Here is a 19160-nt window from a genome sequence, read left to right on the forward strand (position 1 = left end):
ACACTGGGGCTCTGCAGGGATCCCAGAAAACATTGTGTCATTAAGTTGTGGAGAGCTTTGGAATTAAAGGAAACAAAATTGCCATCTGCTTTTGTGGGATGTTGACTTCTCAGAGAAGCTACATGGGTGTAATTACTTAACGAGTTGAAGATTCTGCAGTTAAAAGTTTAAATCAGCGCCGCACAAAGCTTTTTAAGAGTCGTTGTTTGAACTCCCACAGATTAGTCTTCAAACGTGCTCTGCCTGAGGAGAAGAATGAAGCTCTTTCTCTTGTTTTGCAGAGGAAAAAAAAAAAAGGTTCAATCAGCAGACTGATTTGTTGTTTAATATAAAGAAATCCGCTCACACACAAATGATTCCCCACCCTGCTGGGTCTGATTGGCAGACAGCACCGACCCCGGCAATTTGAGTGATTCAGATTTGCTGAGTGGGGGCTTTTCCAGAGAGCGTGTCGATTGAGTTGCCTGAAACCGTGCTGACTGGAATGATTTACAGTTGTTGATAGAAATGATTGAAGCAGGGAGGCGGGCCTTTCACGCCAAGTCCAGTTTTAATGTGTCATCTCGACCCGAGAAGATGAATGGATTTTTTTATTTTTAAAGCAATAATTATCAATCCGGCCTCATCAACAAATGCCAGTTTAGCGAAAGCGCTTTGACTCGATACCAGTAGCAAAGTTTGTGTTCCTGCATTATTATGCCTTTGATGTGTCTAAGTCTATCGCTGTCTGTGAGCGTATTTATTGTTGATGGTTAAGGGCCATTAAGACTCCTTGGCAGGTACCAGAGGCTCCTGTGTGTCTCTGCTGATTAATGTGTGTCGTGTTTTCATCCTCGTCTGCGTCGCCATGGTCCTCAGCGGCAGCCGCAGAAGCAGGAGGCCGATAATAAACCTCATCAGCTCAGGAGGCCGACCCGCCTTCATCAGAATTAATTTCCCCCTCAGCTTCTCCTGCTGCTCTCTTGAAGGTGGGATAAATCTTCTTCAGAGACGTCTCCCAAAGCCGTATTCACCAGTAAAATGTGCCAGCGCTACATTAGTTTTCAACGACTTTTCTTCCAAGTTTGTTCTTTTTTTAAGCTGTTTGAACAGTGTGTGTCTGTGCTTTAATGCAGGGATGCGGCCGAGAGGCAGATAAACATGGCATCAGTGAGCAGTGATTGGCTCCACTGGATCTGTTCAAATGTTGGAATGCGTTACTGTCGAGCTCAAAGATATCGCGAATAAGAAGCTAGATTTATGAACAACATTGTGCTCGAGTGAGTCATTTAAATATAAACATATTGGTTTGGTTTGGACAAAAAAACAATCACACTCACAAAGAGGTTAACGTACGAGGTCCGTGTTTTAAGACGAGTCAGGTGGGTCGCTGACATCGCTGCAGGCCGCTCACATTGAGGACAGTCGCACCGGGTGCACGGGGCCCATCTGACTATGTTAATGTCGTCAAAATCATCACTGAAACTCATGCCAATGGACGTTCTGCCAGATATGTGGAGAAAAAAAACCAGGAAGGAATAATCAGATCTTGATATTGAACAGCCAAATCCGATTGAAAAAGTTGTGATTTGGGTACAGCCCTAGATTATTGATATGTAACACGCTGCTTCTCGACTGAAACCAAAGTGTAATGTTGATGCCATCGTGGCCCGGTTGTTGCTCACACCCAAAATGAAAAGGTTTCACTGTTTTATGTTTGATCTGGCTTCATTTGTTGTCCTGCAAAAGCTCTGAACCCTCATCACTGGGAACTATTTCACCCCGATACAGACTGTGATTCTTCCCAAGCTGAGGCTATTGGCCGAGGACAGTCACTCAAACTCACAGTAATGCCTGTGAGTGGGTTCGAGTCTCCGTTCCATGATCATGTCCCTGCGCCGTTCGCCCGTCCCATTCTCGTGACTCTTTGACTCAAGGAGGAACTGATGAGATTTTGGTTCCTCTGCGAACAGGATGAAATGATGACACTTTGAACAAACACGGATGAGAACTGCAACTTGAGAAAAGACAATTTGGCATTAATACAGTAGAAAAGGTGAAAATGACTCCTAGGTCAGATTATTTTGGTGGTTAGCAAAGGACTTTATCTCAACATCACATTCAGTCGTTGCTCGGCCCATCTCCTGCTTTCAAATTGTGACTCATTCACGTCACTCCCCAAACAAAAACATGTTTGCCATGTTCGTACCCTTTCTCTGTGAGGTTGCTTGTTAAACCACACTGTCAGTCAGACAGTGTGTTGACAGCGCATCGAGACATTTTAAGCCAAAGGAACAGAGCCTCCCTCTCCTCCCCATCTCTGCTTCCTCTTGTGTTTCTTCCTGTCACCGCGTCTGTCTGATCCATCACAGTCTCCCCACTCTGTCTCTTTCCTTGACAACTCTGTGTTGAAATTAATTCAGAGGCCCGGGCCCTCTCGTCATTAGCGTCTTGCTCCCAGACGAGCAGCGTACAGCCTCTGCCTCCACATTGTCTTTCTCTTTGCACGTCTCCCCTCCAGAGAGCAGGATTCAAGGTTGTGACTGGCCCAACATGATAAACAGGACGCAGCAGCCACCAGTATACCAGTACAGACCCGTCATTTTCATTTTTACAGCCACTTCAGACTTCAGATTTTCAAACTACCGGTAATACATTTGTTGTTCGACCTTAGAGAAGCAGCATGAAAGCACAAAAAGAAAGTTTTGGAAGATTAGTAAGGACTGTGGCTGTACAACAAAGCAGCGTTGGTGGTTAGACTCCTCTTTACCACCAAGCGTCTCCAAGCGAGACACTGAACCCCAAATTGTAAATTCTCAACACATTCCACCACTGTCCAGACTCGTCACTAAGAACCCAAAATGTCAACTTTATGGTAAGTCATGGACGAGACAGAGGATCACCGGAGTCAGTAGGATTCGTCTTCTGGGGACCATGAATGTCTGTACAAAATGTCACAGCATCCGCCCAACGGTCATTGATGTATTTCAGTCTGGTCTGAAGTGGTGGGAAGACGGTCTGACATTGGCGTCCATGCAGTCGCGACCGCCGGCAACGGCTAAAAACTGCTCGTGTAGCGATTCAGTGAGGCGGCTTTAGAAACTGAAACTGACGGGCTTAAAAGTGAACCCAACGCGACCTCGTCTGCTCGGCAACGCACTGTTGCTCTGTTAAGAAACCTGACCCTCTATTGACCACTTTGGGAGAGATGAATCATGTTGTTATGCCGTATAGCCTGGCACAGGGAGGCCAGAGGACGGGGTCCACGGAGCCAGAAGGGAATCTGGTTTCATCGCCTGCTCACAGAGAATCTGCCAGATGGCGTGGTGATGTAATGCCAAAGTAATTCTTCTAGCGCGGTGGAAATATATAAAGCAAAATGAAAGATCTGACGGCAGTATAGAGATGAAAGCTGCATACTTTACAGCCTCTGTACGCGCAGCGGTCGTTCAGCTACGACCCCGAGTTCAGTTTGAGTCCAATGCGCCCAATGTCTGGGGCACTTTGCGTGTCCATACAAAACAGCACCCCCACCCGGAGTGATCGCCCGCGGGGAATAATGGGCCAGAGGGTCGGAGAGAGAAAGCATTCCATCGTCCGTATCGCCGGGGCTATTTATAGAGAGGTCCGCACACAACAGGAGGCGCTGTTGAAGGAGACTGTCCATTATTTATCAACGCTCCGTATGTCAGCTGCGTGGACTACTTTGACTTTCAGTTCCTCAATAACGCTCTCTTTTCTCTGACTCTACCCCCATCTGTCCATATCGATATGCACACACACGCACACACACACACACACACACACACACACACACACACACACACACACACACACACACACACACACACACAGAGTCTGCACACCTGGCCCACATCTCCTAGTCTCTCTGTTAGGACCACCACGGGGGATTTAGGTTGGGTCGTGTTCTCAATCACTCCGCTATAGTGCTTTCTTCAGCAGCTGCACATGTCCATCCCTATGTGTTTCCACAGCTTGTTTAAATTATTCACATCAGGGCCATTACTTGCCCCCCCTCCATTTACGACCTGTTTCCCCCACCTCCCTGAAAACCCATCAGGACGAGACAGGTGGTCTGTGAGGATGGTGGGGGGGGGGGCACATTTCCTGGATTTCCACCACAGTGAAGTGAGAGTGCCCCGAGTTCCTCTACAGCGGGTCTACTCACCGAGATAAAACCGCTCGCAGACACATTTTTTTGGGGTGAATAGTTGAAAGCCTCCCCCGATGGGACGGAGTGTGCCGTTAATCTGTGTGATTTTTTTTGGGGGGGGGGCTTTGATGCTGAAGTGCAGATGACCACCAGGAGTCAACAGTGCTGGATTTAACAGAGACGTGGTTGTGAGCTGCTCATCTGTGTTTGCATCCTCACGGCTGACATGGGTGATGAGTAGATGCAGTGCTGTTTCCATGGCTGCCAAATTTATTTTTTAAAACATTGGTCTCACTGTGGGTACTCTTGTTCATATTCCCTTTCATGAGAAGAATCCATATACCTGTATTTTGAGGAGGAAGCCATCTTTGTGAATAAGATAAGCATCAATTCCCTGTCACGTCAGCTGGTACAGTTGATTGTTTCTGCCTATAGAGTTAGACACATCGCCTTCTTCAGGAGGCTGCAGTCATTCATGAGCGGTTGTTATCTAAACGTAAACACATCCGTCATGTCTGTTTGATGGACCCGTGACACACGGAGCTCTCCAGTGTCCCGCCAGTTTGAGAGAAGGGGGCGGAGTTGACCTCTCGTTCAGGAAATATTGCTTGTTTATTCTCTTGTTTTCCGCATGGCGGAGTAACACAAGCAGCAGGGAAGGAGGGCCCACTTGGCTCTCGTGAGTGCAAGTACGGTGACGGAGATTAATGACGGCAAAGTGTTTGATTCGATGCTGTGTCATTTACAACGTTGTGGAATGCTGTTGTTAAACCCACTCGCCGTGCTCCCACAGTTAAAGCCCGACCCGTTTATTTTCCTCTCTGTCTGCTCTTATGGGTTTTTTAAGTTTGGTTTGTCATTTTGCCGTCTACGGCCGCACACTTCCCACATTACTGATGCTGCTCACGACAACGCCCCGCGCTCATCTTTCTCTAAAATGGTAATCTTTGTTTATTTCAAATAAAACACATTTATTGGCACTTTAGCTCGGCTCGTCTTCCCTCATTGTTACGATACTTTGAGCAGGTTTGTGACAAGTTGGTAAGAGGAAAAGAAGCTGTCTACATCACAGCTCTACCCACAAGTCCGAAAGGGGAACTATCACTGCTAAAAGAACGCCGACTCATCACAAAGCGGCTGGGCTAATGAGGGAAGACGAGCTAAGTTTAAGTGCCAATAATAAACTACAAAAAGCTACGGCTATGTGTGCACTGTACAGTAGGTATTAGAAGAAGAACGCTGGTGTGTAAGGGTACAAAATGAAACGTCACACCCGATGCGTTTCCCATTTCCCTCTCCCTCGTGGTAGCAGTCTATACCGGTCAGACCCGACTCTAAAAATAACATCTCAGATCCGTTGTCTGCCTGCTTATTCGCATGTTTTATCAGCTCAAAGTTGCCATATTTTTCTGACAACCAATTTCAAAGATAGCATCTCCATTTCGATTTGCTTTTGCGTTCTGGCCATGATCATTTCGATGATGCAGGCTTCATCAGATGTCTGAGTGCATGCAACGTGCTTCACTTTCTCACTGCGCTTAAATTCGTCAACAGCTGCTGTCAACCACACGGCCGACACCTCGCAGAGTCTTGACCTGTCAGAGCCGGCCATGGGTTTCACAGAAGTGATAAGGCCTCCATGTTGCTTTGTTATCTCCACATAATGATAAGGAATGGAATCCGGTCCCAAGTATGTGAAGGGAAAAAGAGGGGGAGTGAAGTGCAGAGCCTGATGATGGGCATTAGATTAAAAAAAAAGAAAAGCTTGGTACTCCTAACCTCTGAAGGAATTTTTAAGGCTATACGTTGCATGTTTTATCTGAAGCAGCGACACGATGATCATCTGGGTTTCGACAGTTTCAGCGTTTTCTGGGAGAGAACCCCAGCAATCCATGCAAAGGGGGAGAGGGGGGGGAGGTAGACGTTTGCCATTGTGCGAGCCTGTTGGAGCGCGGTGCAGCAGGAAGGTCAGCTTTCAGTCTCGCGCTCAGCCTTTGCGAAGCTCAAATGCTCTCAGAAGAATACTCCGGATTTGAAATGGTGGTGAACTGAAAAGGACCCTCCTGTCTCTCTGCCTCGCACTGATTTCACTCACACACACACACACACGCACGCACGCACGCACGCACGCACGCACGCACACACACACACACACACACACACACACACACACACACACACACACACACACACACACACACACACACACACACACACACACACACGGCCTCCACTTCCCTCTCCATTTTAGAAATTCTAAACCTCCTTTCAGCTCTGTTTGTGAGCGGGGGTCATGGTCGAGCTGCCAGCCTGGGAACGGTGGCAGCCAGTACGGGACCGTGAGCTAGAACTCAGAGGCGAGGCGAGGCAAGGCGAGGCGAGGCAAGGCGAGGCAAGTTTATTTGTACAGCACATTTCAACAACAAGGTAATTCAAAGTGCTTCACATAAAACCATTAAAAGCATCAAAACACAAGGCAAAAGAAAAGGAGATTTAAAAACAATTAAGAACATTCATTAAAACATTAAAAAACAGTGCAAGAAATAAAATGCAGTAGTAAAATGCAGTTTCAGTTAAAAACAAAATGTCCAGTTTGTGCCGAACAATAAAATCATTGATTAAAAATGTTTTTCCTGACAGAGACCTGACATTTAATAAAGCTAAGTTTAATGTGGTTAAAGCTTTCTTTGCCCAATTTATTTGGACAGGCTGACGAGGAATGTATGCTAAGTCTGATAAGTTAGCATGTTTACTATTGTTTCTTCGCAGCCTCACCTTTCTTTTTCTATAAACTTGCAGGACAGGAATTGAAACGGCTATCTGCATACAGGGCCCCGACTTTTCCTGGAGAGTCATTGGTGTCATTAGCCTTGTAGCCTGGACCCAGAAGATATCAATTATTTCCGTTATCATGTAGGGGAGACAGAAGATGGTTGTGGAACCGTCGAGGAGTGTGTTTGGTTCCAGCAATGACCAGCTCTTTCATGCGGTCAGTGAACTCCAGGTGGGGGGAGGATGGGGAGAGTGTGAGAGAGGAAAGGGACCTGGATGGAATTTGGGGGGTGGAAGTAGGTGCTGGGGAGGGAGGTAAAGACTCCTTGTCTAGGAAGGGTAGGGAAAGTGGGAGATCGGAGGCGGTCCCTGATGATGAGGTTGGAGACTCCTCCTTTTGGCTGTCGTTAGGCGGGGGCATCCTTCCCGTAAGGTCTCCATGGCGATGCTGTGTGGTTATCTCTTGTTTAGACTCCTCTTGTGTCTTGTCCTTGGCAGTAGGGACAGACGGGTGACGCAGGGAGAAAAACAGGTTCGAGGTAAACAGTTTTACCCCTGACTTGTTCAGGCAAACTCCATGCGCTGTAAAAAGATGTCTGCGCTCCCAGAAAAGGTAGAAATTGTTGATAAAATGTACTGAATGGTCGGTACATGCAGTTGACAGCCATCTGTTCAGTGCAAACAGCCTGCTGAATCCTTCATCTCCTCCTCTGACTGGTGGAAGAGGGCCACTGATGAACACCTCAGCCTTGACAGAGCTGACTGTGTTTAACAGATCAATAAAGTCTCGCTTCAGAACTTCAGACTGTTGTTTCACAATATCACAGCTTCCTGTATGCACGATGATGTGTTTCGCTGTGGGATAGTCAGCCACGATGTCCAGGATTTTGTCTCTCATGTCAGAGACCATATCTTTCGGAAAGCAGAGTATTTTGGTGTTCTTGCTGCACAGTTTTCTGACATCTTTTACAGCATAGTCACCAACAATCAGAGTCTCAGGCCAGTCACTAGCTTTGCCTGCAGCCTTTTACTCTCACATTGACTCTCAGTTCTTACCCTGCTTTGAGGAGATAGCTGCTTATCCAGGTCATCAGATGGAGATTTAGGATCCTGCGACAATGGAGCAAATCTGTTTTGAAGTTGTAGGCTTGGTTGTTGTGGAGGTGTTTTGCAGGTTTTACTTTTCTTAGCTGTCCTTGGCTTTGTCCGTCTGGGTGCAGGGGTTGAGGAGGAGTTCTGCCCGTGTGCTAGTGCAGGCCAGCCAGTCGCATCACAAATCTCAGGGCGCTGGGCTCTGCCTGTTAGTCGTCCTCCCACATATTTTCTCTTCGGCTTTGCACCGAGAGAGTTCCAGGGAGGACTACCATTTGAAGATTCATTATCTGCTCTCTCCTCCTGTTTCTTGGTAGGCCTGGTTGTGCTAGTTAGCTGTGTCTTAGCTTGCGTTTGTCCAGTGTTTTGAGTCCATGGTAGAGTGGTATCATTCCCACACAGTCCATTTACCGCCATGTTTACTTCTAGTCTGTGGATTTTTGTATCCAAGACTGCAATCTTCTGTAGGAGTTTTGTTGTGGAATATTTCTGTGAATAGTCGGGAGAAGAGTGTTAAAGTGTTATCAAATCAATGTCAAATGAAACAGAGTCTGGATGAACGATCAAAGTTGTAATAGTCAATTTATTTGCTTGCAAGCAAAGAGAACACAGTCTCACAGACACATCAGCGTCATCTGTGAGAGATGCTCTGATGACACATTCAAATGCCTGGACCTTTATACCCAGCCAGCATGCTGTCACCTTGGTTCGCAAACAAGAATAAACAGAAGAAGGAAACCAGTCAAGGCAGATGTTTTTCTTTGAAGCATAGTGTCCTGTCTTTACGATACCCTGAAGGTAATTTATGGCCGTTTTACGAATCCCTTTGTTATCAGTTTGTCGCACAATATTTATGGAGACATCAGATGCTTCCTTTGATGTTACTGTGACCTGGTCAAAGAGTTAAGTCACAGTATTTGCAGAGACGGAAAAACCCTGTGAACCATCACACATCATATATGCCTGAAGAGGGTCATGCCCTTCCGCTAATGCTCATCAAGGAAATACTGTAATCAAGACATCTGTGTTGCCGTCCTTGAAGACAAATAATGCACAGGAAAACAGATACCAAGATAACAGATCACAAGACCCCTGGATCCGAAATTTACGAGAATCATTTAGAAAACACAAGGTTTAGTGCCTGCTCTTATAAAACTCACATTCCTTAACCCTAAAACAGTAGACTGACATATTTTCCCATCACATTCCACTCTTTGATTACATAGTAATCACACAATATAGTAAAAATATGTTATAAGGACATTTCAACAACAACAGAAGTATTACCCACAAGTATGATTTGAAAATACATCACTTGAGAGAACTGAAGAAAAACTGTTCTTGTGAGATAAAAGATCCCATGAATGTAGCAGGCAATATAATTCAATTAACACAAAGGTTAAAAATCAAAAACTGTCTTGAGTGCAACAGCCACCAGTTTGTATGGAGTTCACCCGAGCAACTGGTTTGTGTGAGCAGTTTTGCTTGTGTTGACACCGTGAGGTTTCCACAAAACTGTCAGAGACACTGTTATCCCGCCACTCTCTTTGGTCCGCACAGACAGATTGAATTATACAGAAATAAAATGAAAACAAAACGAGCAATAATGTGAATATAGTTATCATGAAAAGTTTGTCGTCCTTTGGAAGCCTGACCGCTGTCCTTTTCTTGTGTTTGTTGGCATAAACACGTGTTGAGAGGGGCTCTTCCAGCCGTCTTTCTTGCGTGGCATCCACGTCCAGTTGTAGACCGTTAACACAGAACACGCACGTGTCTGTCGGCTAACTGCCCGTCGTGATCCCGTCCGTGAATCACTGCATCTCATCCGTCGATGGCACCGTCGTCCGTCTCTCGTCCCTCGGTGGTGCCGGTTGGCTGACACTTGGTGTAGGTGTTCGCTCACCTGAAGCTTCTCCTTGGTCTGGAACCTTTTTGCAGTGTGACGCATGAACCCAGGTAGCCCTCTCAGCTACTTTGACAGCCGTCTGAGTGACGAGGAGGACCTGGAATGGACCCAGCCAACGTCTTGAGTTCCAATGCTTCCTTCTGAAATCTTTCACCACCACGAAATCACCAGGCTGCAGCTTATGGAGAGGTCCTTCAGCTGGTCTCTGGAGGGCAGCTGCTACCTGTTGTCTTATGTTAGATAGAGCAAACGACAATTGTGCACAATATGTTTACATTTTAAATGTTCGCATAAGGCGGTTTGAGGGAAATGGTGCTCTCGGTGCTTCCATGCCCACATGGGGAGGAAAACCAAAGCTTTTGTCCAAGGCAGACCTGTGTGTGTCAGCACAACATTTAGCTAACTTGGTCTTAAGTGTTTCATTTAATGCTTAACATTTAACATCCCCCCTTTTGACACATGGTCTAACCCATGAGTCAACTCAGCATAGTGAGAGAAATAATGTTTAGGCAAACAAGGGTTACCGTCAGATTTTAGAAAACTGTCTGTGTTTCCATAATGCGCCAAAATCATATCTGCAGCCAGTGTGAATAGTCACAGTGTTACCCTCTGCGAGTGTGCAGGCTTCCATGAGTACGATAAGCTCTGCTGTAACCTAAGTTAGCGTAACAATGGAAGAGACCACATAGCAATCTATCTAAGCTAAGCCATACATCATTTTAAAAATTAAATATCATAAGTGAGAAATATTTCCGTAGACACACCGAACCTAAAACAAAAACAACAACAACAAAAAAATCGCCTTCACAACATCAGCTCCAGCATTTCCTGTTGAAATGGGATCAAAAGCGTTAGTGGGAGTGTCGGTGAGGTCAGCTCTCTGTATGCAGACCTGTTGAAGAGAAACTACATAGTTAATCAGCCTTCCATCTGCTGGAGGAGGAAAAAGAGTGTTAGGATTAAGGGTAGTATCATTTCAAAGTAGTGTTAGGCAAATCTATTGTATTAATTTGCTCTAATCTGTAAAAAACACAGCATAAGGAAACATGTCGCAATATCACGTGCAACAGCATGCAGACAGAAGAGGTCGTGGTGCTGTGAGGTCTAACCTAGTCGAGTAACCAGGCCTTTGTCTGCCCCCATGTTCCTAAGTCTAAACTAATGTCATGTAACCGTCTCTCAGGTCAACGTATTATATGAACAGTGTGTCAAGTTCAGATAGTCCAAGTGTAGCTGATAGTAATGCGTCCTCTATGTCATTAAAAACAGCAGTCAAGTAATCAGTCTGGGTCAGTTTGTCTTGCGCATAAAGATATTACCATGAATCATGGAAGAGAGGAGTACCTCTCTTTCTGACTAGTTTGGGATCCACTTTCTATAATATGACGTCATTCCTAAGAAGCTCATCATTCGTTTCTTCGTTCATAGTTTAGGCACAGTTTGAATTGCCTGTAATATTTTGGGAGGGAGGGTTTTTGTCCTCTGCTGTGATCACATGTCCCATATATGAAACTTTATCGAGAGCAAATTGCAATTTGGACGGTTAGGCGTGAGCCAAAACCTAAATAGGACAACTGTAATTCTAAATTATTCTAATTTACATGCTTCTTCTTTGGCCTGCAAATCATGATATCATCAACATATCGTAAAAAGGCTGAACCATTTGGTAAGTGTAAATTAACCAGATTGTTTCACAAGGCTTTGTTAAATACACCAGGGCTTTTGGGTGGCAAAAGTCTTTCCCCACTGGGGATTAATAACGTTGTCCTAATCTAATCTAATCTAACCTTTCTGAATAACCCTAAGGACACCTGGGTCCAGGTAGAGACTCTTCCTTTATGAGAAAGCAAAAATAAAAATTGACTGTCCTTGTGCACAGGTACAGGAAAAATAAAATAAAATAAAATATGCAGTGGCCAAGTCGACGACGAAATAAGTCTGGAGGGATGAGTGACATAATGGTGTGTGGGTTAGAAATTTGAGGTGCTCGCGGCTGCACCAAACCTGCTTACAAATGTTAGCCAAATCGTCACTCAATTGGTTCCCTCAGATCATGAATTTTCTTTACCGGTAAATTTTAGTGTGCACACTGGTGAACCATCACACTCCATTATTATACAGCCTTCAATAAAAACTCAAAAACAGGTGTAATACTTTCAATAGCCTCTCATTTGAGACAGCTCAGTCATGTTGACAGATGTGTGTGTGTGTTTTATCAAACATAAGTTGAAAGACTCTTTTTACTGATAAAATTGATTTGTGTAAGTCACCTTTGTTACTGTACATTACCAGGATCCTCTATTTTGCTGAAGTCAGTGAATTGAGTCTGACTTGCTGCCAGTCAGACATGTCCTTCACACCAGTCCTGGGCTTGTACCATGTGGAAACATGTGGAAACATGTGGAATCCTCCCCCTTTACAAACTCAGATTGTGTGGGACACAGAGAAACAGACAGCAGCAGTACTTTTTTGTCCAACAAACTCTTATTATACCATTATATCATTTCCACTTCTCTAAATCATACTTCCTCTAACCTTTCATCTCGTTCACGTAACCCATGTGCTGTGCAGTGAAGTGAATCAGCCTGCATGTGACAGTCTGAACATTTTCTTTTTCTTTTTCTTTTTTCTTAACAGTTAACGTGACTTGCTGTGACTTTCTAAATCCTTCAATCTCATTCGAATACATATGTGGGTGTGAGTGGTGTTTGTCTAGTTCCTAATGTGTGTACTAAATGTACAAGTTTGTCATCTAAAGAATCTGAAGTTAACTCACCCTCTGTGTTGTATTTGTGTGCGCGTCGTTGGTCCAGCTCTGGTCTCACTCCGGTCCCTGCTGCACCCCCCTTTGATGGCTGATTGTCGAGCCCTCCCACCACTCCTTGTTCATGAAGCGTGAGCATCTGTTCCTCAATGTTCAAGCTGCCACATGTATGGCACACAAAGTCTTCAGTTGGTGTGTGTCAAAGTCTCAAAGTGTCTTTCAGCTTCCTCTCATGCCCTGATACATTATCAGCTGGGCATGCTTGCATCTGTGCTGACGAAACTTCTCTGTTCTCCGTTGTTGAACTGATCCTCATGTTCAGGATGCTGCATGTCACACAACTCTCTTGTGTGATGTTCTCCAGGCTTATGGATGGCGGAAAGCCTTCTTACAAAGTTCAGTCAGAGCTGTCACCGCATGTTTATACGGCCAGTTTTCACCATTGTCGTATGCACTCACTGCAGGTTTGAATGCCGCAGATATTTTCTGTAGCATTGACATGGTACCTGTAGATTTTGACGAGTCTCGTTCGTCTTCTTCATCCTCAACGTGTTGAGTGGTGGGTGTCGTTCAAGTTGTTTGTGGCTGGGGAGCATACAGCAGGAAGCGGAATCCCCAGATCAGGACCAAGGACTAAAAATCAACAAAACAAACAAAACAAAACAGCTGCCGAAAGTTCAGCAGCAAATGTTAGACAACGTTGTCTCATGTAGAGATACAATGCTTAGATCTCTGTGTTTCTGTGTGTGCGTGTGTGTGTGTGTGTGTGTGTGTGTGTGTGACCCTTCTTTCAGCTGCTGCAAGCGAGCATGGTGTCTGTGTGTGTGTGTGTGTGTGTGTGTGTGCATTCCTCTCTCTCTCTGCTCATATGCCTCTCTGTCTATTTTAAACAGTTACACATATTTTCGTTTCCTCTTGGACATCAACTTATTTGTATCTGCTTCGCCTCTTTCTCTGCTCCAAGCACGTTTTGAGTTAATCAAATTTTAATCGTAGGCTAAAACTGCCTCTTTCAGGGAATCCCAATTTTGTTCATTCTTCCAATTATTTGGCAGTGTGATTGTCCTTGTCCCACATTTATTTATTATCGGAGGTAAAACCTTGGCATCGGGCTGCTCAGACTCATTCTATGACTTTTATCATTCCCAAATGTTTCACTTTTATTTCTAAGTCTTTGACTCGGTCTTTCTTCGTACATTTAATCGGTTTCAATTTACCTTCGAAATCCCCTCTTTACATTTTGAGCTTCGCGGCGCTCAATCAGCCGTTTTCAGGAAAACCAAAACCCCTTGACCAGTATGTGAGGCATTCTAAACACCAGTTTCCATCTCTCTGTCTCATCACATCCACTATCGGACCCGAGGGCTCCGCGCACTTACTATCTTTACCACCCATCTTTCAGGCGTGGATACGTTAACGTTACCTTTACAATACGACCGTCGTCGTAAGGCTTAATTTCTTTCCCAAGGAAAAATTTTGCAAAAACCTTATTTGAAGTTCACGTTTAATTATTTGTCACGGTCTTATTCTATCAGTATAGAATTCACGTTTTGGCGCACGAATCTTATTCTATCAATTACTTTAGTAGAATTCACGTATTTAGCGCATAACAACGGTCTTACAACAAACCTATATCTGTAGTCAAGCGATCTGTGTTACGATCTCAAAATGTTTTTATTCTGAGTTAAATCATCACCGTATAACACAATCCTGTCTTCTACGTAAGTAGCGTGCAAATAGTGATATGCCAGAAAATGAAAAAGGGAGTTTACATGAACCACATTCTTAAAACGAAAACACGAACGTCAAAAACAATTGTTACCCAAATAATAAAAAAATAAAATGACTACTTGACCATTCATCTGTGTCTGTTAAATCATATGACCTTAGTATAATTTTACCATTACTTTTACAATTGGAATTTTAACTTTCTTACCCGTTTGTAGAAATGAATTCTTTTTCGTTGGATTCGCGTGCTGTCAATCAGAAACTCACACAGGTCTGCCGGCTCTCTCTCTCTCGGCTAATGAGGTATAAGACAGGAACTTCAGTTTGTGGATTCCTGGAGATGCATCTCCTCCGGTCAGTCCCTCTGGAGCTCCGATAGACAGTCAGCGAATCCTGCCGACAACGCCAAATTGTTGTGGAATATTTCTGTGAATAGTCGGGAGAAGAGTGTTAAAGTGTTATCAAATCAATGTCAAATGAAACAGAGTCTGGATGAACGATCAAAGTTGTAATAGTCAATTTATTTGCTTGCAAGCAAAGAGAACACAGTCTCACAGACACATCAGCGTCATCTGTGAGAGATGCTCTGATGACACATTCAAATGCCTGGACCTTTATACCCAGCCAGCATGCTGTCACCTTGGTTCGCAAACAAGAATAAACAGAAGAAGGAAACCAGTCAAGGCAGATGTTTTTCTTTGAAGCATAGTGTCCTGTCTTTACGATACCCTGAAGGTAATTTATGGCCGTTTTACGAATCCCTTTGTTATCAGTTTGTCGCACAATATTTATGGAGACATCAGATGCTTCCTTTGATGTTACTGTGACCTGGTCAAAGAGTTAAGTCACAGTATTTGCAGAGACGGAAAAACCCTGTGAACCATCACACATCATATATGCCTGAAGAGGGTCATGCCCTTCCGCTAATGCTCATCAAGGAAATACTGTAATCAAGACATCTGTGTTGCCGTCCTTGAAGACAAATAATGCACAGGAAAACAGATACCAAGATAACAGATCACAAGACCCCTGGATCCGAAATTTACGAGAATCATTTAGAAAACACAAGGTTTAGTGCCTGCTCTTATAAAACTCACATTCCTTAACCCTAAAACAGTAGACTGACATATTTTCCCATCACAGTTTGTAGTAGTCGACCGCGAGCGGTGTGTCAACAGAGACGGATCGTGGAGAGAGTGCATTTCCGCTTGGCAGGTGTAAAAGCACGGCTGAAGCGATACGATGACTTAATGCGTTCTCAAGTACCTGACTTTCTGCACCCGGCCACTGTGGTGGGTTGATAGCGTGCGAGCAGAGAAACGCCAACACGGTGCTTGTGGTGCCTCATGATGGCCTTTTAAGCAGAACCACTTGGTGGCTGGAGGAATGTTTTTCAGGACGTTTTTCTCGGCTGGTGAGGCGTGAAATAGTGGATACTGTACAGAGATAACTGATTCAGTGTGACAGCTTCTTGTAACTGTAAGCACTTTTAGGTTTGGCCCTCTGCACAACCCCCTCCACAAATAAATGAGAATGTTTAACCTTTTAGGAAATACACTTCTTTGCTTTCTCGCGGTGAGCTAAATAAGAAGACTGATACCACTTCGGCTCTGTCCACATTATACATTATATGTTCTGTGTTTAATCCTGAGAGTAGTATTAATCTTCTTATCTAGAGGATCCCAAAATTTCAAATTATTCCTTTAATTAGCCCATTGAGCAGCAATTTAACAACAATATACATTTTGCATACTGTTTCGCTTCACGAGTCGGAGGATGAGATGCGTGTAGTCAGATAACATTTGAGCATCATTATTACCAAGTGTAACAAATGATATTATATGTAAAACTTTATTATATCAGTCGTTCAATAAAGATTCATCGTTCTGTACAAAGTAACTTTTGGTAGTCGTTAACGCACGGCGGTGATTGTGAGGCACCTTTGTGTGTGCCATCCCACTCATTTGCTACCTCTCCTTTCAGTGATTATTCTGTTTTTCTCTTTCTTCTCTTCTTTTATCTTCATCTAAGGCCAGCTTTGTCTCTGTTGTGGGTGAGTAGATGAAAGAGTCGAGACAGGGTTATGTTTCGGTCAGTGCTTTTGAATATCACTTTTACTGCCATGGAAAAGCAAGAATGTGCAAACGATGCAAGCTACGGGAGGTTTCCATATTTATTGTTGCACAGCCACAAAATAACATACGAGTTTCCTCCGACAATGATGGCAACCAGCTAACCTCTGATGGATCTCTAAAGAATGTGAGAGTGTGACAGCGGTGTGTTGATGGGTGGCCTCCTCTGTGCTGCAGGGCCCCGGTGGAGCGGAGGAGCTGCTGTTTCCTGACCCGTCCCAGCAGCCCGGAGTCCAGCACAGCTTTGTCCAGGAACATTTCCAGGCACAGTACAAGTGAGTCTCCTCTCTTAACACACACGCACACGCACACGCACACACACACACACACACACACACACACACACACACACACACACACACACACACACTCACACACACACACGCTAGCAATGAATTCCACAAACACGTCCACAACAAATCTAAAGGCCTCTTAAGTCTTGGTGATGCTAAACTCCTCCCCTGAACAGTGATTGTATCATCACAGCTACATTGCTGCAACAGTAAGCACAGCAGGGCTCTCAGTGAGGCATTGTGCATGGTGCTTTAGTGAATGTGACAGCAACAACGCAATGCTTTGTTCGGCTCATTTCCTGTAACAAGTGTCGCATTAAAGCAATTAGCAAGCTAGCGAGCTAACTCGTGCACATCTGGCTAGTTGTCTCTAAGGCTGCGACGACACGTTACCGCCCCGCTGACGTGTGTTGTCACCGTAACAATCGCCATTTTCTTTTGAACAAGTCAAATGAACACAGAAAACTGTTCACTGTCTGCTCTATTTCTATGATTTCTATGATTTCCCTCCTGGATGCCACGGTACCAGAACGTAGACTAACATAACTCTGTTCTGCTCTAACATCTGGGGGAGTTTACGCTCCAGTGACACCAGCCAAAGCTTTTATCTGAAGTTGGGTTATATTCACCAAACACGCTGGTTAGTCATCATCCTAAAAGCCTTTCTCCTTTAAAGGGTAAACATACTTTGTAAAAAATACCAGCAATAACGCATTCATATGAGCTAAGCAGCTGAACAAGGTTGTGTTAGAATGAAGTAACATTTATCCTTATTGTAACACTACTTGCTGTACACTGCAATACCAGACCAATCCTGTTTCTTCATTTATGTCTTTGATGTTGAACTGCTGAGGATGCTTTCTCTGTTACCTGCATGTATGTATTCTGCGTGAACAGAAAGCTTGACCATCACACGGTCCACCAGGATTACACACAGTATTCTGGCTTCATCGATCAGGTGTGATTGTTGGATACAGCCGACGTAATGCAGATGTCATTATGTCTTTTACACGGAGGTCCTCTGAGACACAGATGCCTGGCTGGTAGCACGGTACATGTGCACAGTAATTAACAAGCAGGCCAGAGTAGTGATGCTGAGAGAAACTGCCCCGGTACCAGTACTTCTTCAGAGTGCTGTGATCGGGGTTGTGAATGTGTCTGCTGTATTTTGGATCACAAAGAGTTCATTCTAATTTACTGGTTGCTGTTGACAAGTGTGGTAATGTCAAGCTTTTCACCCCTACTTTATAATCAACATCTCTAATGCAGCTGGATGTCCTCGTCAGTCAGTCAGCCTCAGGATGAAGAGGCAGTCCATTTGTATTTTACATGATATGTACACCTGTCAGCTGTGGCCCAAAGGGAGAGGAGTGTCACTCAGATGTCCACATGGCCAACTCATCCATGTGCCAAGTGTTGGTCTGGTCTGAGAAAACATTCGCAAGTTTGCACTGCAGACTTATTGCGGTCATGTAAGAAGACATTTACTCTGCGGTTAATGACTCACAGCTTTATACAGTGATGTTTTGGGGACTGCGCTCTTCATTCGGTCAGGTCTGTCTTCACTCTCACCAGTCAGCTGTATCTTCTGTCTCCAGCTCGTGACTGCCAGTGATGCGTCTGTCAGAGCGCATCTCTTAATTGCCAGCCTCCTCCCTGTCAAGTGTTTCAGCTGTGACACCTCGGGTGTGTCTAGACAGGAAGCAGCAGTCTTGGCAGCCAGCATTTTCTTCCTCTCACCCACTCAAACACTGTGCTAGCCAGGCAGAGTGAGCTGGAACATCTACATAAAGCACAAACTTTGCAGAGAGGACTCTAACATCTACAGTAAGCGTGCAGTCTGAGTCCATCTTAACGATGCAAAAGCAGCCCGCATCACGGGGCTGAGAGGGTTTAAATGGAGATGAATGCGTTCTCACTGCTGGACTTGGACTTTGAACCAATACTTCCTGTCGCTCTCTGTTCCTCGGAGTCTCCCGAGGCCCCACCACTGCCCGTGTAGCGCTTCACAATGCAGTGTCCGATGCGATCCAACATCCTGAGTTGACGGACCGGAGAATTATCCTTGTAATAGCGCGGTTTGTCACCGTGCCATTATGAATGTTCAAACACGTTTCATCACTGTCCGAGCAGGCCAAGCCGAGACGTGCTTAGATGTTAATCTGTGTTAGCCGAGCGCTTCAGATTACGAGCGCGGTTGCAGTTTTCGGCGCGGCTCATTTCACCGCCACGCCACCTTCTCTGACAGACCCTCTCGTCTCCGAATCAGAGTTTGCAGCCCCAGTCATGGGTCTGCTTATGATGTGTGTGTGAAGTAATA

At 44.8% G+C, this 19160-nt stretch overlaps 1 protein-coding gene across 1 annotated transcript in view; it reads left to right on the forward strand.

The window, feature by feature from the left end:
- The window catches only part of usp43b (ubiquitin specific peptidase 43b), a 66690-nt gene that overhangs the window by 12860 nt on the left and 34670 nt on the right, over positions 1-19160 (forward strand). The window contains 1 exon segment of the mRNA XM_079282648.1: positions 16725-16822. Within this exon segment, the coding sequence (XP_079138774.1) occupies positions 16725-16822 (98 nt within the window).

Source organism: Melanostigma gelatinosum (genome assembly GCF_949748355.1).
Source record: "Melanostigma gelatinosum genome assembly, chromosome: 13".
Classification (NCBI taxonomy): Eukaryota; Metazoa; Chordata; class Actinopteri; order Perciformes; family Zoarcidae; genus Melanostigma; species Melanostigma gelatinosum.